Source organism: Salmo trutta, chromosome 10 (assembly GCF_901001165.1).
Source record: "Salmo trutta chromosome 10, fSalTru1.1, whole genome shotgun sequence".
In the NCBI taxonomy this organism is placed as follows: domain Eukaryota; kingdom Metazoa; phylum Chordata; class Actinopteri; order Salmoniformes; family Salmonidae; genus Salmo; species Salmo trutta.
In genome coordinates, this window is record NC_042966.1 from 33,899,413 (window position 1) to 33,924,522 (window position 25,110).

The 25,110-nt window shown below is 40.3% G+C and overlaps 1 protein-coding gene across 1 annotated transcript in view; it reads left to right on the forward strand.

Moving 5' to 3' along the window:
- The first annotated feature begins 411 nt into the window (after nucleotides 1-411).
- bmp5 (bone morphogenetic protein 5) overlaps nucleotides 412-25,110 on the forward strand; it is a 32,438-nt gene continuing 7,739 nt past the window's right edge. Inside the window, exons 1-3 of the mRNA XM_029765362.1 lie at nucleotides 412-1,292; nucleotides 6,618-6,810; nucleotides 20,865-21,013. Coding sequence (XP_029621222.1) covers nucleotides 797-1,292; nucleotides 6,618-6,810; nucleotides 20,865-21,013 — 838 coding nt within the window. The 5' untranslated portion in view covers nucleotides 412-796. The remainder of the gene's footprint in view (nucleotides 1,293-6,617; nucleotides 6,811-20,864; nucleotides 21,014-25,110) is intronic.

The following is a 25,110-nucleotide window of genomic DNA, read 5'->3' on the forward strand; positions in this document are numbered from 1 at the left end:
ATTCAAGGAATGTACAGATTTGATTTTGGAAACAAAAATTACTCATTTGTCCAAATGTCCTCTCCATAAACGCACGGATATGGCCAACCCTGTAGGGGGTAATTAAATGGCAGTGTCGTTATTCTTTGACTTATTAAGACAGGTTTCAGATTTCAAGTGTCTCCCCTTACACATCTGAGTTGCCACATTCATCTTCATGTCGGTTAAGTTTTATTGCGGCCGCTAGAGGTGGATGCAAAAACTTGTTCCTGGATGGGATGGACTCATTGGATAGACAACAAGCTTCAACACATTTTCCCCAAAACTTTACGCGCGGTGGCAACTAGCGGCAACGGGTGCTATTACTCTATATAGTCTACTGATTTCCAGTTAAAGGGGCTTTTATGTTCCTATTCAATGAAAGCGTTGGGCTTTTATGGGCGTACCTGCATGTTATTGTGTAGGTGCGAGGGAAAGTCACAATTCCACATGTGATGCGCCTATTTTGAAACATGTGACAGTGGGACATTGGATTTAAGCGGAGCACTGGAAAGAACTTCAACAAAAACGTGTTGATTTTTGCCGAAGAGAAGAGACAGCTCCACAGCATACGTTGATGTGAGACTTATAAGAACATCATTGCAGCCATACGTTCTCCTTAAAAGTGTTGTAACATAATAACCTTTATGTTATGCTGGATGTAAAAAAAAAAACATTCAGAAATTGTGATACTTGCATTGAAATGGAGATCATCTTTATACATTAGTAACAACTGTATACTTGTGTAACATCATCATCAAAAACATAATTGTGCAAGATGAGAGCTTTCATTTCTTTGAACCGGGCAACGTTTGGACTTTTCTGGAGCTGCTTGAGTTTTCTATACTGCGCTCATTGTGGTTTAGGCGACAACCATGTGCATTCTAGTTTTATTTACAGGAGATTGCGTAACCATGAACGGAGAGAGATTCAGAGAGAGATTCTCTCTATTTTGGGTTTACCACATCGTCCAAGGCCCTTTTCTCCAGGAAAACAAGCATCTTCAGCACCCCTGTTCATGCTTGACCTGTACAATGCCATGACTACTGAGGAAGAAGAAGGGTTGAGAACACAAGAGGTTACAGGGAAAGGATTCAGCGGGAAGGCTCATGGAAACTCGCGTAAAGGGTACCACGGCTCTCCGCAGGGACACTCTCGTGTTTCGCAACCTTACCGCGCGGCTCCTCTGACGAGCCAAAGCCCTCCACTCACTACATCTTACGACACCAACTTTCTAAACGATGCTGATATGGTTATGAGCTTTGTCAACTTAGGTAAGCGAATTGAATTGAGAAAGGTTTCAAGCTTGCTGATTTGTGCCGTGCGCTCCAACACCCAAAAATGGCAAATATTGCGTTGCATATTGCGGTAATTGATTAACCACAGTATTTTTTAAGCCTTAGAACAATGTCACATGGCCTTCTCACTAATAATCTTTTAATATTTAGATTTGTTTATATATAATAGGCTTATTCTTTTTCTTATATTGTCCATATGTCCTTCAATGCTGGAAACATACTCTTTAAACCATGTTTTTATTTTACATTTAAAAAAAATACCACATAGATTCATACAAATTCTAACTTAAGAACATTGATAAAAATTAACATGAATCTGTGTTTATTTTTCTTGAATTTGATTGAATTCATTAGACGAAAATTATAACCCTAAACCTGTTAAACAAATGTTCCTCCCACAGCAGCATATCCATGGCTATTCATTTTGTTGCAGAAAATGATGATATTCAATTAGATTTCCAATGAATAGAAGTTATAGGCTATTCCTGAATTAGCAGGCACCCATTTCCCCTTTGTCACCTATAGCAGGAGAAGTGTTCCCAAGTTCTCTTCAAGGTCACTGTGCTGTTTGTCATAATGCTGTACTTTTCATCATACTGTTGATGTTTCAAGTCCATTTCGATTTCAATATCAGTTTCTATTTCAGACTTTGAGATGCCTGATATTAATGTCAGACCATATTCACAAGGTAAAACAGTGGTAAAAGCACGAACAACCCATATTTTAAAGACCTTATCCATGCTCTTTGAATAAGGTTTGATCAAACAAGCTGTTTGTATGGACATTCTTCAAATTCTCATCTCTATGGAGATCTTGAAATATTCAACTGCAATTTCATACTAAGTCTTGCTTCCCCTAAAATTCATGACTTTTCTCTTAAACCTTCATATTTGAATAACCTAGGACAATGGTTATTTGACAAGGGGACATCAAAAGCATGCAGCACATGTTAGATATCCAGCACATACATTTTTAATGAATAGATGCTTATCAAAGTACTTCATAAGGCCCACATTGGAGTACTTATATTTTTTGAAATTGTCAAAACGCATTGTAGCCTAAGGAAAGGCGTTCTGGTAAATATGATTAACACTGTTTCTTCAGTAGCGCTGACCTTTATACTCGTAGTTCATACAAACTTATCAGATGACTGTCTGGCCTTGGTTAAATTGGCCTTAATTACGTCCTGTTGTTAAAGAAAGGAAAGCGATCGAATGAGGGCTGCACATTTTCGCCACTTATTCATCGTGGCAGTGGATTTGGGAAGTAAGATGTGAAAGCAGTAGCATTGTTAATTCGTCTTTGTGTCATTTTTCATTAAACATTACATCCCAAAGGAGAGTGAAATGTAATGTATATCGCATTTAATAAGGAATAGTACAACAGCGGCAAAAATAAATAAATAAATACAAAAATACAATAAAGCTTTAGATCCGTTGTTAAGCAGCTAGTGAAATGTTATACTTGTTCACATGTGCCACTATAATAAAACACAAACTACACTTACAGATGTAGGATCTTAATTAAATCACTATTTTGTTGCTGAGAATTTTCCTGCACTGCAGGAAATACAGAGAAGCTTTGTGATTTACAGAAATTCACTGAAAACCCACACTAACACAGGTTATATTAACTGTACTGCACTTTTCATGTAGCCTACTTTTGGCCAGATAATAGCCTAACCACTGATTAAGCAACATTATGGACTAAACAGTTCAAATCCTGTTGCTGCAGGATTGTTTTTGCTGTGACAATATAGGTCAAATGAAGATCCTACAACTATACAGACACATCTACCAACAACTACAGTTACAGAGAACACATTTAACAACAAAGAGGCTTATACGAGATATAGCTCTTATAAGTGCTGTATAGCGAAAGCATGTAAAAGGTATTTGTGTGAATGCTGTTGATGTAAAATCCCTCACCTTGGCCAGTCCCATCTGTTTGCACTTAGAGCTGTATGGCATGTTCACTGTCAGCCTTTTAATGCTCTGTGCTCTCATTCATGGGCCAGTCAGTGGTAAAGTGTTCAATGAGACTATATTACTAGTACAGCTATAGTGGATTTAACTACACTAATGCTACTACTAACGACTATTATAATACTACTACTATGAAAGATTATTAGGCCATTTACGTGAGGTTTTCACAAAATTGCATATTCACTCTTGTCAACATTCATTTTATCTTACTAGGCAAGTCATTAAGAACAAATTCTTATGTACAATGACAGCCTACCCCGGACGACACTGGGCCAATTGTGCGCTGCCCTGTGGAACTCCCAATCACAGGCGGATGTGACGTAGCCTGGATTCGAACCAGGGACTGCAGTGACGCCTAATGCACTGAGATGCAGTGCCTTAGACCACTGCGCCACTCGGGAGACATTATGAAGAGCAATTGTACAAAATCTGTATAATTTGCCTAGTTCCTCTTCCAAATTGTCATCAAAGTTTATTCACTGAAACTGCTACATGTCAAGTAGCCTAAGTGGCCGACCCTATTTAGTGAGTCAAACCACCCTCTGAATTAATCTGCAGCTATCTGACGCTTGAAATACTATATACTCAACCTCACTTCTGCTTCCGATTACTGACAAAAGCTAATCATGGAGCAAGTCCAATCTGTAACAGGACGGCCTGACCCCTGGCCTGTTTGTGTTAAGTAACCACAGACTTTCACTGTAGATAAACTATCAGTGAAATGGACTCACTGGCTGTATGATTTCGCTTGCTGTGCCAGAACACTAACACACCTCAACATCAATGCTTTTCTGCTGCTATTTAGCAAGTGTTGGATGGTTAGCTGTCACTTTGTGTCTTCTTGACTGCATTATGGCATGCCTTTGATTGCAGACAGGGTTCAAAATGAGGTCTGCTCGGTACAGGAAAATTATCAGCAACAAAAGATTGATAATATTAAGATTGTACATTTGTACTATAGTATATGACTGAGAGTTACACTTTTTGTTTGTCAAGTGTAACTCTCAGTCATATACTATAGTACAAATGTACAATCTTAATATTATCAATCTTTTGTTGCTGATAATTTTCCTGTACCGCAGGAAATGCAGATGAGCTTCGTGATTTACATAAATTCGCTATTGCACTTTTCGTGTAGCTTACATATGGCCAGCTAATAGCCTAACCACTGATAAAGCAACATTATGGACTAAATGTTCAAATCATGTTGCTGCAGGATTATTTTGCTGTGACTATCAGTGGAGGCTCCTCAGAGGAGGAAGGGGAGGACCATCCTACTCAGTTTTGCATTGAAGGTCTACAGTAACCTTAACAGAACCCTCTACTGTAACCGGAGGACAGCTATTTTTCTTCTTCCTCTGGGTACATTGACTTCAATATAAAACATAGGAGGCTCATGGTTCTTACCCGCTTTCATAGACTTACACAGTAATTATGATGACTTCATAATTACCTACCAGTGCTCTTGCAGTATGAACTGACATGTTGGCCAACCAATCAAAGAATCAGATCATTTGTCTAGTAGCCTACTGAAAGCATAAACTATAGCTAGCTAGCACTACAGTGCATACAATGTGGTGAGTAGTTAACTCAAAGAGAGAGAAGGTCAATAGTTGAACAGTTTTGAACAAATTCATTTCTTCAAAAACTGAAAGAGAAGCAGCAGAGAGAGAGAGAGAGAGAGAGAGAGAGAGATTTCATGGTATTGTTTTTGTTATTATTTTACCTTTCACTTACTTAGGTAATGCAGCGAATTTAGCCTGCTCAACAACCTGACTCCAACATTGAGGAATGCTAGATAGCTATTTACTGTATGTTAGCTAGCTGGCTAAAGTGTAAATCATAGTCCACATATGCTGAGACGTGATAGTCTGGCGTCCCATTGTGACATAGCTACGCGGCTCCGATATGCGTCCTCTATTCATTTCAACGTATTGACAGTTGGAGAAATAGCTTGAGCTGAGAATGAGAAAAGTATGAAAGCCAAAGGTCCAATATTCTATAACACTGCTGTGAGGCTATGAAACACTGCAACTCTTCCAAGTCAAGGTAAACTTTCAGTTTTATAAATGTATTGCCACCAGGGCCCACTGGTGTAACTGCTAAACTGCTCACTGCGTGATTATATAAATGGATTAGATTGTGGGTTTACTAACGCGTTAGTTCTAGTTTGTTGACTATAATGTTAATATGGTGACAACGATGTAAGCTGTGTAGTGATTAGCGGTTATGGTATGAAGGTTTGGCATTGAGAGTTTTTTGCCCTTGGTCACAGCTATTGTGTTGTGCACTGAAGTCCACAAGCAAATAGAAAAGGTGAGAGGAGGAGAAACATTTTGAAACTATTTGGACTAATGGTTACACCCCAGATGAGCTAGATGCAGGCAAGAGTGTGCAAGGCAGTATTGAATGTGTCACTGTCTGCCATCTTGATTACTCCAATTTGTCTCTCGACCTGTGCACCAATGTTATAAACTTTAATTTGCATGCTAAGTTGTAACAACCTCATGATGGGTATAGGGCAAATTAGAGTATCATCCAATATGCTGTAATAGAAATAAGGCCATGTTCATAAAAAAATAATTGCCCTCCCTAATCTTAAAGGCACGACCACCAGTGGTGACAATATTAGTTAAATGAAGATGCTACACCTGCATTTATAATTTTTGTAAATTGGTAATGTGCACATTTTATATTGTCCTCCTATGAAACACGTTTAAACAAATATATTACACAAAGATAACTTAATATGGGTTTCTTGTATCAAACATAGCCAATATGTTATATAGGAACTACAGGAGATCAATATTAGGTTGGTAAATGAGGTCAAAGCAGTCACTCAATCATGTAAAAAAAAAAAGGCTGTCTGATCTCTTTTTCTCACGCGGAGGGGCAGACGAAAGTAACTTTCAATTATTGAAATCACCCTGTTTTTCATAACTGACAGCCCATTCATCATCGGCAGAGAATGTTGTGCGGCACACAGTGGAGGGCCTGTCTGGAAACTTCTACTTCTACTCAGTTGACTGATTGAATGGACTGGAGAGTGCTTTTGTTGGGAGTCAAAATGTTTGGATTGGCTTTTGGAATGTGAAAAGTTTTGATAAATTCCTTTTTTTTCAGTTAGGTAGGTTACTGCTGTTACCACATTCTGTCGCTTTGCAACACATTTTGGATCTATTGTGTATCAGGGAGGAAGATATCAGTAATAATAATCATTGATCTGCATAAGGTTTATACATTGCCTCTCAGCATGTTATGCAGTTATGCGAGTCCTCTATTTAATCCTCATGGACCATACTGTCTTCTTTTTCAGTGGAGAAAGACCAAGATTTCTCCCATCAGCGAAGACACTACAAGGAGTTCCGTTTTGACTTGACTCAGATCCCGGAGGGGGAGGCGGTGACTGCTGCTGAGTTTCGGATCTACAAAGATGGCAGTCCTCCCCGCTATGAGAACATTACCCTGAAGGTCACCATCCACCAGGTCATCAAGGAATATCAAAACAAGTAAGCTCCAGCTGCTCTTCATTTTAACACCCCAAATCATCCCAATTAAATATGAAGTATATCATTACCTTTTAAATTCCTGTAAAATGGTATATAAATTCAGTTATGGACATTTAAAAACCCAGAAACAGAAACAGATTATATTGACTGCTACCTATGGAATAGGGTGACCTGTATATTTATGATTCTAAAATATTCTTTTTCTAAAACAGTACTATACACTGTGGAGTATCCTTGACATCCAGTTTTATACCTCTTTAGATGGTCACTGTACATTTTGTCTTAATCAAACTATGTTATGAATTGAATTGGCTATTGCATGTAATTGATCATTCTATGGCTTAGAGTGGTGGATTCCTCAATCAAACGCCTATAAGAAAGGAAGTGAAAGCACATCTTATTCTGTTTAACTGAGAGGAACCAGTCATCTAAAATGTCCCCTATTATTGTTTATAGGCATCCTGAATCACTGTACATAAAAGGTGCAGCCATGTGAGTTTACAAACCAGTTGGCCTTGTTCTGCCTTGGCCTTTTTGCCAGTTGGAGAGCCATGATGGTTGCTGATTTGGGTTTTATATTGGATATTTTGAGAATGGAAGAACTGTCTTTATCATATGTCAGATGTAATATCTCAGTGACATGGTTGTAAATGTATTTTCAAATGAATTCATTGATAAATCCAATCAATTAACCATTCAATCAATAATTCAATCAACCTACCAATCAACCAATAAATCAACCAACCAATCGTCTAATCTACCAATGAAGCAATCTTCAAATCTATCAATCATCCAATCTATCAATCAACCAAACTTCCAAACAGATCAATCAATATTTCAGTCTTCCAATCTACCAATCAATCAATCAACCAATCAATCAACCCACCAATCTTCCAATCCACCAAACAACCAATCAAACAATCTTCCAATCTACTAATCTACCAATGAAGCAATCTTCAAATCTATCAATCATCCACTCTATCAATCAACCAAACTTCCAAACAGATCAATCAATATTTCAGTCTTCCAATCTACCAATCAATCAACCAATCAATCAACCCACCAATCTTCCAATCCACCAAACAACCAATCAAACAATCTTCCAATCTACTAATCTACCAATCAACCAGTCAATCAATTAACCAATCTTCCAATCAACCAATCTACTAAACAACCTATAAACCAATCTACCAATCTACCAATCAACCAATCTACCTGTCACGCAATCTTCTAATCGACCAATCACCCCATCTACCAATCACCCAATCTTCCATGGTCTTAGAGTGAACCTAACATTTTATGAAATTGAACACAGCTTAAATTAGCTTTGAATTAGCTTTGAATCTGATACTGGTGCGAAAGGGGATGGCTGCCGTTTTACGGGGTCCTTACCAATTGTGCTATTTTGTGTGTTTTTTCGCATTGTTTGTAACTTTTTTGTACATAATGTTGATGCTACCGTCTCTTATGACCGAAAAGAGCTTCTGGAGTTGAGAAGAGCGATTACTCACCTTGAACTGGACGAAGATTCTTTCTTTAATGAATCTGACGCGAAAGATATAATGTTGCTCCCGGACAAATCCCAAATCCCCGAAATATAGGGGGCGCAGATTAGGGTGCCTTGTGAGAATTCGTCAGCGAGTGGGTAAGCCCCCTCTACTATCTGTTCTATTAGCCAATGTGCAATCACTGGAGAATAAACTGGATGAGCTCCGTTCGAGACTATCCTACCAACGGACATTAAAAACTGTAATATCTTAGGTTTCACCGAGTCGTGGCTGAACGACGACACAGATAAAATACAGTTGGCTGGGTTTTCCATGCATCGGCAGGACAGAACAGCTACGTCCGGTAAAATGAGGGGTGGGGGTGTGTGTCTACTTGTCAATAACAGCTAGTGTGCAATGTCTAATATTAAGATAGTCTTGAGGTATTGCTCGCCTGAGGTAGAGTACCTCATGATAAGCTGTAGACAACACTATCTACCAAGAGAGTTTTCATCTATATTTTTCATAGCCATCTATTTACCACCACAAACCGACGCTGGCACAAAGACTGCACTCAACAAGCTGTATAAGGCCATAAGAAAACAAGAAAATGCTCATCCAAAAGTGGCGCTCCTAGTGTTCGGGACTTTAATACAGACAAACTTAAATCTGTTGTATCTCATTTCTACCAGCATGTCATATGCAACCAGAGGGAAACAAACTCTAGACCACCTTTACTCCACACACAGAGACACGTTCAAAGCTCTCCCTCAACCTCCATTTGGCAAATTTGACCATAATTATACAAGTACCAGTGACTCGATCGATACGGAATTGGTCAGATGACGCAGATGCTATGCAACAGGACTGTTTTGCTGCACAGACTAGAATATGTTCTGGAATTCATCCAATGGCATTGAGGAGTATACCACCTCAGTAAATCAGCTTCATCAATAAGTGTATTGACGACATCATCCCCACAGTGACATATCGTTCATATCCCAACCAGAAGCCATGGATAACCGGCAACATCAGCACCGAGCTAAAGGCTAGAGCTGCCGCTTTGAAGGAGCGGGAGACTAATCTTATAAGAAATCCCGCTATGCCCTCAGATGAACCATCAAACAGGCAAAGTGTCAATACAGGACTAAGATGGAATCCTAGTACACCGGCTCTGATGCTCGTCGGATGTGGCAGGGCTTGCAAACTATTACGGACTACAAAGGGAAACCCAGCCTCGAGCTGCCCAGTGACGGTCTAAATGCCTTTTATGGTCTCTTCGAGGCAAGCAACACTGAAGCATGTATGAGAGCACCAGCTATTCCAGACACTGAGTGATCATACTCTCCATAGCCGGTGTGACGAAGACCTTTAAACAGGTCAACATTCACAAGACCGCGGGGCCAGACGGATTACCAGGACGTGTACTCAGAGCATACGCTGACCAACTGGCAAGTGTCTTCACTGACATTTTCAACTTCTCCCTGACCAAATCTATAATACCTACATGTTTCAAGCAGACCACCATTGTCCCTGTGCCCAAGGAAGCGAAGGTAACCTGCCTAAATGACTACCGCCCTGTAGCACTCAGGTCGGTAGCTATGAAGTGCTTTGAAAGGCTAGTCATGGCTCACATCAACACCATCGTCCCGGAAACCCTAGACCCACTCCAAATCGCATACCGACCCAACAGATCCACAGATGACACAATCTCAATCGCACACAACACTGCCCTTTTCCACCTGGACAAAAGGAACACCTACAGTATGTGAGAATGCTGTTCATTGACTGCAGCTCAGTGTTCAACACCATCATGCCCACAAAGCTCATCACTAAGCTAAGAACCCTGGTACTAAACACCTACCTCTGCAATTGGATCCTGGACTTCCTGATGAGTCGTCCCCAGGTGGTAAGGGTAGGCAAGAACACATCTGCTGACCCTCAACATGGGGACCCCTCAGGGGTGCATGCTTAGTCCCCTCCTGTACTAGCTGTTCACTCACGACTGCACGGCCAAGCACGACTCCAACACCATCATTAAGTTTGCTGACGACACAACAGTGATAGGTAGACCTGATCACCGACAACAATAAGTCAGCCTATAGGGAGGAGGTCAGAGACCTGGCAGTGTGGTGCCATGACAACAAACTGTCCCTCAACGGGAGCAAGACAAAGGAGATAATCATGTACCCCCACACATTGACTCGGTACCGGTACCCCCTGTATATAGCCTCATTGTTGTTATTTCATTGTGTTTATTTTTACATTTTTTACTTTAGTTTATTTAGTAAATATTTTCTTAACTCTATTTTCTTAAAATGGCATTGTTGGTTAAGGGCTTGCAAGTAAGCATTTCACAGTAAGGTTTACACCTGTTGTATTCGACGCATGTGAAAAACAACATTTGATTTGATTTGGATGAATTTGAAAGTTTGGAATTTTTGGCGTGGATGTCTTTAGATCATTATCTAAAGCTGAGCGTCCACCTTTGGGGACATGCTTGTGTCAGCTTACTCCAAGGGAGGCTTTTAAATGACCCTTTAAAACCTGCACGGTTCTGTGAAACACTTGTGTCAGGCAATCAGGCATAAAATAAAGGACATCCTGTTTACACTAGCACATCGCTGAAGTTTAGAGGGTATTTTTTCTTGATTAATCAGCTTGTTCCGAGTAGCTTCAAGAAGGCAATTTGTCTCCTTTGAAATATCAAATCATGACCAGCTGCTTTTCAATTTGACTCCGTAAATCATCCATCCTATAAAAATGTTTTTATATGAAGTATATTATTACCTTGTAAATTCTTGTGAAATGGAATATACATTCAGTCATGGGCATTTAAAAGTCCCTCCACAGAAACAGATTATATTGAATGCCACCTTTGGAATAAGCTGAACTGTATATTTATGATTCATAAATTCCACAATATTATTTTTCTAAAACAGTACTATACACTGTGGAGTATCCTTGACATCCAGTTTTATACCTCTTTAGATGGTCACTGTACATTTTGTCTTAATCAAACTATGTTATGAATTGAATTGGCTATTGCATGTAATTGATCATTCTATGGCTTAGAGTGGTGGATTCCTCAATCAAACGCCTATAAGAAAGGAAGTGAAAGCACATCTTATTCTGTTTAACTGAGAGGAACCAGTCATCTAAAATGTCCCCTATTATTGTTTATAGGCATCCTGAATCACTGTACATAAAAGGTGCAGCCATGTGAGTTTACAAACCAGTTGGCCTTGTTCTGCCTTGGCCTTTTTGCCAGTTGGAGAGCCATGATGGTTGCTGATTTGGGTTTTATATTGGATATTTTGAGAATGGAAGAACTGTCTTTATCATATGTCAGATGTAATATCTCAGTGACATGGTTGTAAATGTATTTTCAAATGAATGGATGAATGAATAAATGCATTAATGAATTAACTAATTAATTAATCAATAAATCCAATCAATCACATTTTTTACTTTTTCTTAACCTTTATTTTAACAGGGTGTCATATTGAGACCAAGTCTCTTTTTCCAAATGAGCCCTGCACAATACAAACACACACATCAATACAAAACACAATACAAATACTAAATTACAAGACATAATCATAAAAAACAAACACAATCTTCCGTTAGAGCATCCCCCACTAATGCTGTACATTCCCTAAAGGACACGAGGCATTCAAGCCTGAGCTTGCCTTGCAACATATTCCACATCTGTAGAGCATAACATCTATGAGCGGCTCTCCCTAAAAGGCAATGCATGGTCAATCTGACGTCTGCAATGGCTTTACAGTGTTTACTGTGATGCGGCTTCCGCAGAAGTCAGAGCATTCATACGTATTGTGCTTTATGAAGCAGAGTTGTTGTGAAGGAAGTTGTTAAGTAAGTGAGTTTGTGTTGATATAGGACCTCCCGCCCCTACCATTCGTCAACCAATCATGTCAATGCGGAGCTATACGGAGCTATACAGAGCCCTCCACATTGTTGCAAAATTTGGGAGGCGCACGGCAATGCGGTACGGAGCTCAATGGCCTCTGCATGCCTCCAGCGGCTCCACAATTGTCTCACACCCTCCATATGGAACCTCCGACCGCATTTGGAGATCAAGCATAAATTGGCCTTAAATCGGAAGCCACCCTTGGAACCTCTAGCACTATCCAATCTTGCGCTCTTAAATCAGTCAATCAATCAACTCCAAGGGAGGCTTTCTCCAAGGGAGGCTTTCAAATGTCCCTTTAAAACCTGCACGATACTGTGAAACACTTGTGTCAGGCAATCAGACAGAAAATAAAGGACATGTTTACACTAGCCCATCTCTAAAGTTTAGAGGGTATTTTCCTTGATTAATCAGCTTGTTTTGAGTATCTTCAAACATTTTATTTGTCTCCTTTGAAATATCAAATCATGGCCTGATACACACATTTAGGCAATAGATGTATATTGCAGAGCATTAAGTGGCACAAAGTAATAAGAAATGCCATGACATGAAGCTTGTCACAAATATATTATCATTAGGAGCTTGACTATACTTTTGTTTTATCTTAACTTTGATTCCAAATGGGGGACACAATCTAGAAGTCTCTGGGAGGATCTAGATGAAGGTTATTTTCTTTTATTAACTAGAAACATCCATATTATACGTCTTCCATGGAAAGAGAGTTTTAGCTGTGGTAAATGCAATCAGTAGCCTACACAGCGTGGTGTGTCATGAAACAATCCAATGAAGATGAAACAAACAACAAAGGAGGCAATAAGGCTGGGTTGACACAGGCAGCCCAATTCTGATCTTTTACCCAATTATGGGCAAAATATCTGATTGTTAAAATGACCAATTATTGGCAAAAGATCTGATTGGACTGCTTGTGTAAACGCAGCTTAATGGACATGGTTACACATACATTCTGGCCCAATCAGGTTTTTCTTTTCATTAATTAAGACGAAACATACATTTTGACTTTATTTGTATTTGGACATGAAAAATATGTTTCAATAAGTTACTGAAACTTTAGAACAAACATACATTTACATTTGCATGTTATGTAAATATGTCAATGTTATGTATGAATTCTACAGTTGACCTTTGCCTGGTCTAAAAGTGTTCTATATTGCTCTCCTTTCAGCTGACTGACTCGATACAGTTTGTGAACCTCATCCTTGTATCTCCAACCCTGTTCTGTCTCATGCTCACCACACCAGGGGCTCACAAATATAGTTATTGGATAAAGCTTTTCCATTAGCAAGTTCACCACTTGTGAAGCCTCAGAAATCCATCAGTTATCAGTCCTCCTGCTCTATGTGTTAACTGTCAGGCGACTTGTTGCATTCCCGTTCAGTTGAAGACATATTTGCTCAATAGGGGATGCCTAGGGGGTTCCCATGGTAACCCTTATGCCTACCTGCTTCTCTTAAAAATGTTCTGGAAGTGGGAAGCAGTGACATAGCTGAACACACAGGGGTCTACTTAAAGCAGGGCCCACATTCACTGGCCAAATATGTGTGCGGGTGATTGAAGGGGAGATATGGCCCTCTTGGGCTTTTCTGGAGGTCCTAGTCAATAAACTCTCCCATCTGAAGCCCTGGGCCCCAGTCATCACGGTCACCTTTATAGCTCACCCAGGTCTGGAGCCATCACACACCACACATTTAGCTTCTCAGCTCCTAACTGTTATTTTTCTGCTGGATAAACTTATTCAGAGTTTCACAGTTCAGCACCTCCTTTCTCTGCTCCTCCCCCAAGAAGCACTCATAAAGATGGCGTTAAACTGCTCAACAGCTCAGACACATAGGACTTTAAATGTGTGGTAGAACAAAGGCACATTTGTTACTTTAATGGTTTTTTTCACTACTTGGAAATTATGGCCTTGAGTATGTGACTGGTTGACTAATATCCTGCTTGTCCATATTTTGTGCGGTTGTGAAAACAGATTAGAGACAATCTGGCCAAAGAGTCATTAGGCATGAATCGGAATTTACAGAATGGTTACATGGAGGAAAATGGAGAGGGTCATGCTTTTTCAATTTCAGTAGGTAGGTTACTTTCTAAATGTAATCGGTTACAGTTGCAAGTTATCTGTCCAATATTGTAATCAGTAACGTAACTTTTAGTATTTTTTAAATATAGTCAGAGGAGGGTTTAGTCTTTTTTAAGTCAGGAGAGGGTTTAGTCTTTTTTAGATCTAGTCAGAGGGTCATGTAATTTGTAATTGATTAAAACATTTTTTTTTTTTACAATTAGTTGCTGATTAGGTTATATATTGATGTGTGCCCGATGCCACCCCTCATCTATGATTCTCTGCTGGGCGTGCAATATTAATTGTGCCTATAGGCTATGTACTGTGGTCTCAATCAGATTGTCCATCTAGGCTGTAGTCTACGAAGTGCACGCTCGGAGAATCACAGAGCAAAGTTACATTTCGAAAATAGCTGCTGTGACGGTGTAATTAAACTAGGCTGCATTACACACTGCAATGGATATTCCAACCCTGTGCCCCGGCATGCTCTGCTCTTTCTGATTAAAAACGTGTTTATGTGCTGCCTAGCCAGTGGCTGTGCTGTGTAGGCTAACGGTGGCAGTTCAGAAGGAGAGTCAAAGGCTTCTTCCGATTTTTGGGGGAGGATTAGGCCTAGTCCAAAAAACACACTTATTGAGCATGGACTAGCCTATAGCCTATGTTCTCATCAGTTTAAGGAGAGTGTGAAGATTAGGAGGAACGGAGATGAACTTTGATAGCTTGCTACTAAAATAGTTGATTTTATAAAAAACAGTATGTTTCCTGCCCATGATGTACACTACTGTTCAAAAGTTTGGGGTCACTTAGAAATGTCCTTGTTTTTTAAAGAAAAAAAAACATTTCTTGTCCATTAAAATAACATCAAATTGATCAGAAATACAGTGTAGACATTGTTAATGTTGTAAGTGACTACTGTACGCGGTGTGCTGCTCCCTTCACAGAACAGCGCAAACTGGCTCTAACCAGAATAGAAAGAGGAGTGGGAGGACCGGGTGCACAACTGAGCAAGAGGCCAAGTACATTAGAGTGTCTAGTTTGAGAAGCAGATGCCTCACAAGTCCTCAACTGGCAGCTTCATTAAATAGTACCTGCAATACACCAGTCTCACCATCAACAGGGAAGAGGCGACTCCGGGATGCTGTGTTCTTTTGCCCATCTTAATCTTTTATTTTTATTGGCCAGTCTGAGATATGGCTTTTTCTTTGCACCTCTGCCTAGAAGGCCAGCATCCCGGGGTCGCCTCTTCACTGTTGACGTTGAGACTGATGTTTTGCGGGTACTATTTAATGAAGCTACCAGTTGAGGACTTGTGAGGCGACTGATTCTCATGTGTCTAATTCTCAGCTAGACATCTTCAAATTAATGGATTTGGCTATTTCAGCCACACCTGTTGCTGACAGGTGTATAAATTCGAGCACACAAGCATGCAATCTCCATAGACAAACATTGGCAGTAGAATGGTCTTACTGAAGAGCTCAGTGACTTTCAACGTGGCACCGCCGTCGGATGCCACCTTTCCAACAAGTCAGTTTGTCAAATTTCTGCCCTGCTAGAGCTGCCCCAGTCAACCGTAAGTGCTGTTACTGTGAAGTGGAAATGTCTAGGAGCAACAAAGGCTCAGCCGCAAAGTGGTAGGCCACACACTCACAGAATGGGGCCGCAGAAAGCTGAATCAAGTAACTCGTAAAAATCGTCTGTCCTCGGTTGCAACAGTCACTACCAAGTTCCAAACTGCCTTTGGAACCAAAGTCAGCACAAGACCTGTTCATTGGAGCTTCATGAATTGGCTTTCAATGCACACAAGCCTAAGATCGCCATGCGTAATGTCAAGTGTGTAAGGGTTGACGCCTCATTAAAATGCAAATCAATTTATAACATTTTTGACATGCGTTTTTCTGGATATTTTTGTTGTTATTCTGTCTCTCACTGTTCAAATAAACCTACCATTAAAATTATAGACTGATCCTTTCTTTATCAGTGGGCAAACATACAAAATCAGCAGGGGATCAAAAACTTTTTCCCCCAACTGTATATCAAAATCAAAAATTGATAACCAAGAAAAGAGATTGAAGTGATGGTGGAGGAAATTGCAGCCAGGAAAAGGTTGCTATTGGTGAGACTTGATAACTGTGTGGTCACTGCAGAGACCAAAATGAAAGAATGGGCGAGAGTGGCCGAGTCTGTCTCTGCCGTCAGGGGTAGGGCAAGGGACAGTGACGCCATAAAAAAGAAGTGGTCCGACATCAAGTTGGCTGCTAAGAAGAAGGGAGCTGAGAGACCATTCATGTGGACCAGCTGGAGGAGAAGGTGTTGTCCATCATAGAGATGGTGGTAGAGGGACTGCGCAACCGGTAAATTAGTTAGCTACATTAGCTAGTTAACGTGTAAAGACATTATAGCCATCATAGCTAACAACGTTAACGTTAGCTAAGTTAGCCATGTTCTTCTTTGCAAATTGGCGAGATAGCACTAGCTATTTAACACTTCTAGAATATTGTATTATATTGTTAATTACTAGCTAGCTAGATAATGTGTGTTTAATTTGTATTCTTGCTGTATTTAAATATCCGTTAGCCAACTGTGTCTGTGGCGCAAGAAAACGTTCGTGGTTACAAAAATATCCATTCATCTCAAGACAAGGGTTTAGCTGTCCTAAAGTTATGTACACTTCCAAGAAGAAATCCCAAAGCATTAATTTCAAGAATCCCATTTCTTCTTAACTTCTTTCTTAGGAAGAAATGTAGGAAAAACCCTAAGAACATTTCCAATAACTTTATTGAGGAGTAGCAATTTTTCTTAACTTTATTCTTATGTCTATAGTTAAGGAAGAAAATGGCTGTTAACTGTTTGGGCTAGGGGGCAGTATTGAGAATTTTGGAAAAAATATGTGCCCATTTTTAACTGCCTCCTACACCAACTCAGAAGCTAGAATATGCATATTATTGTTCAGGTTTGGATAGAAAACACTCTGAATTTTCTAAAACTGTTTGAATGGTGTCTGTGAGTATAACAGAACTCCTATGGCAGGCAAAAACCTGACAAGGTTTCATGCAGGAAGTACCCTGTCTGACAAGGAGTCGTGCGTCTTGCATCTGTTTATTGAAAAGTAAGGATCTTAGCTGTAACGTGACAATTCCCAGGGCTCCGATAGGCTCTCAGAACCCGGGAAATACCTGAAGGTTGACGAGGCAGCCTCAGGCTGAAACACATTATCGCCTTTGGTAAGTGGCCGATCAGAGGACCTTTGAATGAGGCGCGTGCACGATTCGCTCCTGAGGAGAAATTTAATTCGGCTGTTTAGGCTCAATGCATATTCCCGGTCGGAATATTATCGCTTTTCTACGAGATAAATGGCATAAAAATTGGTTTTAAACAGCGGTTGACATGCTTCGAAGTACGGTAATGGAATATTTAGACATTTTTTGTCACGCCAATGCGCCATGCGCGAGACCGTGATGTAGCATTCTGATAGTGTCTAGAACTCACGAACAAAACGTCACTGTTTGGATATAACGATGGATTATTTGGGACCAAACCAACATTTGTTATTGAAGTAGAAGTCCTGGCAGTGTATTCTGACGAAGAACAAGCAAGGTAAGAACATTTTTCTTATAGGAAATGTGATTTTGGTGGAGGCTGACCTGGGTGGGTGTCTAAATAGCTAGCCCTGTGATGCCGGGCTATGTACTTAGATTATTGCAAAATGTGCTTCATCCGAAAAGCTATTTTAAAATCGGACATATCGAGTGCATAGAGGAGTAATGTATCTATAATTCTTAAAATAATTGTTATGCTTTTTGTGAACGTTTATCGTGAGTAATTTAGCAAACTGTTAGTAAATTCCCCGGAAGTTTGCGGGGGTTATGCTTTTTCTGAACGTCACATGCTAATGTAAAAAGCTGTTTTTTGATATAAATATGAACTTGATTGAACAGACATGCATGTATTGTATAACACAATGTCCTAGGTGTGTCATCTGATGAAGATCATAAAAGGTTAGTGCTGCATTTAGCTGTGGTTTGGGTTTATGTGACATGATATGCTAGCTTGAAAAATGGGTGTCTGATTATTTCTGGCTGGGTACTCTGCTGACATAATCTAATGTTTTGCTTTCGCTGTAAAGCCTTTTTGAAATCGGACAGTGTGGTTAGATTAACGAGATTCTTGTCTTTAAATAGCTGTAAAATAGTCATATGTTTGAGAAATTGAAGTAAAAGTATTTCTAACGATTCAAAAATCGCGCCACTGGATTTCAGTGGCTGTTACGTAGGTGGGACGAGTTCGTCCCACATGCGCCAGAGAGGTTAAGAAGAAATGTCTTCTTAAGAGGGTTTTGTGAATCCTGCCCCGTTTTGTTGACCCATCCAGAACACTTTACAATGCCATGTGGCGTGGACGCAAATCCGTAGACGAAATGGCCAAAAGTTCCATTACCGTTTGTAGAAACACGTCAAACGATGTTTACAATCAATCCTTTTGTAACGGCCGTCGTCAGAATTAGACCAAGGTGCAGCAGAGGATGTGTTCATCATTAGAATTTTAATTAAAAAAGAGAACACTTTACAAAAACGAAACAAAAACGACCAGAAACAGTCCTGTCAGGAAACACACTGAACAGAACAACTAGAAACTACATACAACATACAACTCTGCCACGTCCTGACCAAATACTAAACAACTACTCCCTCTGCTGGTCAGGACGTGACACCTTTAGGGTATTTTTTTACGTAAAATTGCGATAATTTTATAACCGGGCTATAGGTATTCGTCATACAAGAAAAATAAAACCACATTTAAGTCACGTGGATGCGCGTCATAAGACACCTGTTCTCAGACTGGCCAGGGATTGAACGAGCCAGAATTTTCTGCCTGGTTACAGATGACGGATGAAAGCAGTTCCTAAAGATTGTTGACAGCCAATGGAAGAGTTAGGAGGTGCAACGTAAATCCTATGTCATTGTAGTTTTTCAAGGGATTCAAAAGAAAACTACATTTCGAATTTCTCCCACTTCCTGACTCAAATTTTCTCAGGTTTTTTGCCTGCCATATGAGTTCTGTTATACTCACAGACACCATTCAAACAGTTTTAGAAACTTCAGAGTGTTTTCTATCCAAATCTACTAATAATATGCATATTATATTTTCTGGGCCAGAGTAGTAACCTGTTTAAATTGGGTACGTTTGTCATCCGGCCGTGAAAATAATGCCCCCTAGCCCCAACAGGTTAAAGGTAGGCCCAAAAATACTGTACATACAAGCAACTGCTGTTATATTGTTATAATAGGGACCTCATATCGCAATCTGACAGACAGCTAGAGGCTAGAGCTGACCTGGCTATGGTAGCTACTAGCTAGTGCAGCTAATTCATTCACCTCAGTCGAGAGAGGATGAAACTTTAGCAAATGTTATATGTCAGTCGCACTAGCTAATAGCTCAGCACTGCGAATAAACACTAGTTTAGCTTTTTTTCTGTTAAGTTAAACAGCAGTTACCTTAACAGCTACATCAGTCAACTAAAGAGTAGCCAGTTTCTGCTCTGCTTGCTTTTACAACTTGGGAAAAAAGTGTAACACACTGACAGCAGCTGCCTCTGTTCAACTCTCTGGTGTTGGTCCAACCAGCTTTCCAGTACCTTTGCCTTTTACACAGCCTGTCCGCCCACTCTGTGGTGTCCGGATGGTCCTAAATCCAGCCTGCTGAACACTCCAAACAGCCTGGCGGACCGCTCTGAGGCGTCCACGTCGTCCTAAAGCACATCGTTGCCGCTTTTGTTATCGTATTGCAATGATAAAACTGGGGGGGAGAGAAATGTAATTTCAGAATGTTAATTATTCCATTAGGTATTATTGTGGAATTGTTAGATATTACTTGTTAGATATTGCTGCACGGTCAGTACTAGAAGCACAAGCATTTCGCTACACTTGCAATAACATCTGCTAAACACATGATTGTGACCAATAAACTTTGATTAGATTTTATTTGAGTTTGAAATGCAATTTCAGAATGTCGGGACGACATGACCCCCCGTCCCCAGTGAAAGTTGCGTGACTGTATTTCAGAAGAATTTTCTTCAAAATATGGGGCTCAAAGGACAGAGCAAATGGATCAATAAATTGAACTAGTAAGATACATGTTTGTCAAATTATGTTTTTGGCTCAGATCTGAGAGAAAAAGATGGAATAAATTGCATCCAGTAGGGATTATTCAATGGTACTTTGTTTCTATAATAATTTCCAATACGGTATGTTAGGGCCTCCTTAACTGTTCTTCTGCTTCCAAGTCTAAACGACACAGAGGAAGCATATTCTCTCTTTGTGTGGCCCCGTGCAAGTTTTAACAACATTAACGTGGATAAACAGGAATTTCATGATTAGTTCCAGAGCTTAAAGAGGAGAGGAAGGCCCATCAATTATATCACCCCTGTGCTAAATCTTTTTTATTCAATAAATCAAACTATTAAACATAATAATGGATGTGCATTGCTTTGCGTGTCAAGTGATCACATGCATACACCTGTTCTTTTTTTAATTGATTTTTCTATGTATTTTTTCCTCAACAGGGATGCAGAGACGTTCTTGTTGGATTCCAAAAAGATCAAGGCCTCTGATGGGGGCTGGCTGGTCTTTGATATCACAGCTACCAGTAACCACTGGGTGCTGAACCCACTGCAGAACATGGGTCTGCAGCTCTCTGTTGAAACTATGGATGGTAATGGAAGCATTACTTTTCTTCAGCCTTTGTTGTTGCTGGGAATTACATATAGAAAAGCAAATGGCAGATAAACTTTGTAGTTACCCCAAAACTGGTCTTCCAAAGTCACACCCAAGTTCTTTGCCATCTTGTAGGTAGACACAGCTGTCCATAGAGGAGAGTTTAGGTCTTTATTGTCAGGGTTTGAGGTTGCGATGTTGATGTTTACCATGAAGAGATACATACTGTACCATATCATAACCTGTATGTCAGATGAGAGAAGGACAGACAGAGCTGTTCGCTTTCTGCATAGCAAAGGTAGGATAAGCCCTGTGAAGAGAAAACAGAGCCCTGTGACTTGTTCGTGGTCTACAGAGAGAACAACAGGGGAGGAGAACTGAGCCCTGGGGAAAGGGGAAAGGGGGATACCTAGTCAGTTGTACAACTGAATACCTTTAACTGAAATGTGTCTTCTGCATTTAACCCAACACCTGTTGCTTGGCTTCATGGGCTCCCAAGTGGCACAGCGGTCTAAGGCACTGCATCTCAGTGCAAGAGGCATAATTGCAGTCCCTGGTTAAAATCCAGGTTGCATCACATCCGGCTGTGATTGGGAGTCCCATGGGGTGGTGCACAATTGGCCCAGTGTAATCTGTGTTTGCCTGGGCAGTCATTGTAAATAAGAATTAGTTCTTAACTGACTTGCCTAGTTAAAATAAAAAGAAATAAATAGTAAGGATAGATCCTCTTCATGTGTTTGTGGTGATCATCCTGAGATGCCCATTCCTCATAGAGGTGGGCTTCAGAGCAGGATCTGATGTTTCAAGTGTCAAATGCAACCGACAGGAACAAGAGGATGACAGCTTATAAAATCGCAGTTTTAGTAGTGAAGAATTTAAGTATGTTCATTTGGGATTTTTTTTCAGAAACAATGTTAATGTTAAAAATATATATATTTTAGTATTATATGCACACTAGAGTAAATTGAGCCATAATCCTTGCATCTATTATTATGCTATTTATATTACATTAACTGATGACATATGTCCATAAATCAATAATAAAGCCTCTTTGTGGTTTGAGATTAATGCAGTCAAGCCAAGTGTAACGGACCTTGCATATGCTCATATCAACAATGCAAGCTTACATGATGCAAGGATTTTTACCCACTTTTGGTTGGTGCAATTAAAGAGTTTCATTCCAAAAAGCTTTATATCCCTTTTCAGAAATGTTCGTAAATTAGCTTTTATTGTTGAAATAAATTATGAAAGATATTGATATGTTTTTCAATATCTAATCAATGACAGACATATATTTGTTTAAAATCTATCACTTGATAGATGTTTTTTTGCTAAATGCTATATATCTGCCTCACTCTCAGGGAAATAAGTTGTACTCCTAGGTTTTAAACACATTTTTTGTACACAAATTTACAAATGATACATTTGTGACATCAACATAATTTAAGAATACATATTCTGTACAGTAATGAGATATGTATGCAGATGCTCTTATCCACAGCAACTTACAGTTAGTGCATTCATCTTAAAATAGCTAGGTAAGACAGCCACATATCACAGTCAAATGTGACCCATTTCAGGAAACTAGGCATATGTTGCGGGTCACTACTTCACAGGAGAGCCGTTTCAACATAAACGTTTTTATCAAAATGCGTTCTTGGCAGAAATGCCTTCTCGAACATGTGAGCTTTCATGTGCCTTAATAACAAACGTGTATGCCATCTGTAAATACAAATACAATTGTTAAATTACGAGCCTAGTTGGTTGAGCCACAGAAAAAGTCAGCAAACTTCCCACTAGCCATGATTGGCTGAGATAATGAGTGGGCTGGACATGCCGAGAGATGAGTTGGGATTGTTCTGCCATATGAACTCAGCAAGAAAAGAAACGTCCTCTCACCTTCAACATAATTTATTTTCAGCAAACTTAACATGTGTAAATATTTGTATGAACATAACAAGATTCAACAACTGAGACATGAACTGAACAAGTTCCACAGACATGTGACTAACAGAAATTGAATAATGTGTCCCTGAACAAAGGCGGGGTCAAACTCAAAAGTAACAGTCAGTATCTGGTGTGACCACCAGCTGCATTAAGTACTGCAGTGCATCTACTCCTCATGGACTGCAACAGATTTGCCAGGTCTTGCTGTGAGATGTTACCCCACTCTTCCACCAAGGAAACTGCAAGTTCCCAGACATTTCTGGGGGGAATGGCCATAGCCCTTACCCTCCGATCCAACAGGTCCCAGACGTGCTCAATGGGATTGAGATCCGGGCTCTTTGCTGGCCATGCAGAACACATTCCTGTCTTGCAGGAAATCACACACAGAACGAGCAGTATGGCTGGTGGCATTGTCATGCTGGAGGGTCATGTCAGGATGAGCTTGCAGGAAGGGTACCACATGAGGGAGGAGGATGTCTTCCCTGTAATGCACAGCGTTGAGATTGCCTGCAATGACAACAAGCTCAGTCCGATGATGCTGTGACACATCGCCCCAGACCATGACGGACCCTCCACCTCCAAATCGATTCCGCTCCAGAGTACAGGCTTCCGTGTAGCACTCATTCCTTCGACGATAAACGTGAATCCGACCATCACCCCAGGTGAGACAAAACCGTGGCTCGTCAGTGAAGAGCACTTTTAGCCAGTCTTGTCTTGTTCAGCGACGGTGGGTTTGTGCCCATAGGCGACGTTGTTGCCGGTGATGTCTGGTGAGGAGCTGCCTTACAACAGGCCTACAAGTCCTCAGTCCAGCCTCACTCAGCCTACTGCGGACAGTCTGAGCACTGATGGAGGGATTGTGCGTTCCTGGTGTAACTCAGGCAGTTGTTGTTGCCATCCTATACCTGTCCCGCAGGTGTGATATTCGGATGTACCGATCCTGTGCAGGTGTTGTTACACGTGATCTGCCACTGCGAGGATGATCAGCTGTCCGTCCTGTCTCCCTGTAGAGCTGTCTTAGGCATCTCACAGTACGGACATTGCAATTTATTGCCCTGGCCACATCTGCAGTCCTCATGCCTCCTTGCAGCATGCCTAAGGCATGTTCACGCAGATGAGCAAGGACCCTGGGCATCTTTCCTTTTTTTTTTTTTTAGAGTCAGTAGAAAGGCCTCTTTAGTGTTCTAAGTTTTCATAACTGTGACCTTAATAGCCTACCGTCTGTAAGCTGTTAGTGTCTTAAAGACTGTTCCACAGCTGCGTGTTCATTAATTGCTTATGGTTCATTGAACAAGCATGGGAAACAATGTTTAAACCCTTTATAATGAAGATCTGTGAAGTTTTTGGATTTTTACAAATTATCTTTGAAAGACAGGGTCCTGAAAAAGGGACGTTTATTTTTTTGCTGAGTTTAGCGCGCTTCTGTCTATTTGAGCTGGTCAATATGTCTAAGTAATGGCTTTTTTAAAGTGTATCGTGTATAAAATCTGCATAAGTGTTGCTCTCCACTTTCTGGAGGACTGAGTTTTGAAATCAGTGGAATATAATAGCTAAGGAGATTGAGAAAACACCTGTCTCCGGATTACACCCTCAAACTAAGGGCAACCATGGCATCCGACAGGAGACGCTTACAACCATGAATAATGTATACGGGTAAGATATTCTAGCTAGCAACATTTTCAGATATTACACATTTTTAATTTTGACAGAAAGAGCCATCAGAATGTTCGGATCAACCCTTTTAATTGGCCAAAGCATCCGGTGTGCACTCTGAAAGCGAAATGCTCTGAATTTACTAACGGACAGTCTGACAACACAGTTGCAGTCACCAATGCTCTGGATAACATAACAGCCTAACCAGCTCTGCTAGGGTGAGTAATGTTCCGTGAGCTGTTCTCTCTCACTTAAGTAGCTAACAAGTTAGCTTGGGTGCTTGACTGCTGCTATTAGTACATTCAGAACAACCCTTAAGAGCTGGGTGGGTCTAAAGCTGAAGAGGGTGTGAACGATGCTGAATGGGTGTAGACAATGAAGGGCTCTCCAATAGTAGAACCAAAACATTTAAAGGCTATTGTCTCAATAGAGAGTTGATCAACTTTCAAAGCAAAATTACTTTCCCATTGTTACTCAACTGTAGTGTATGATGTA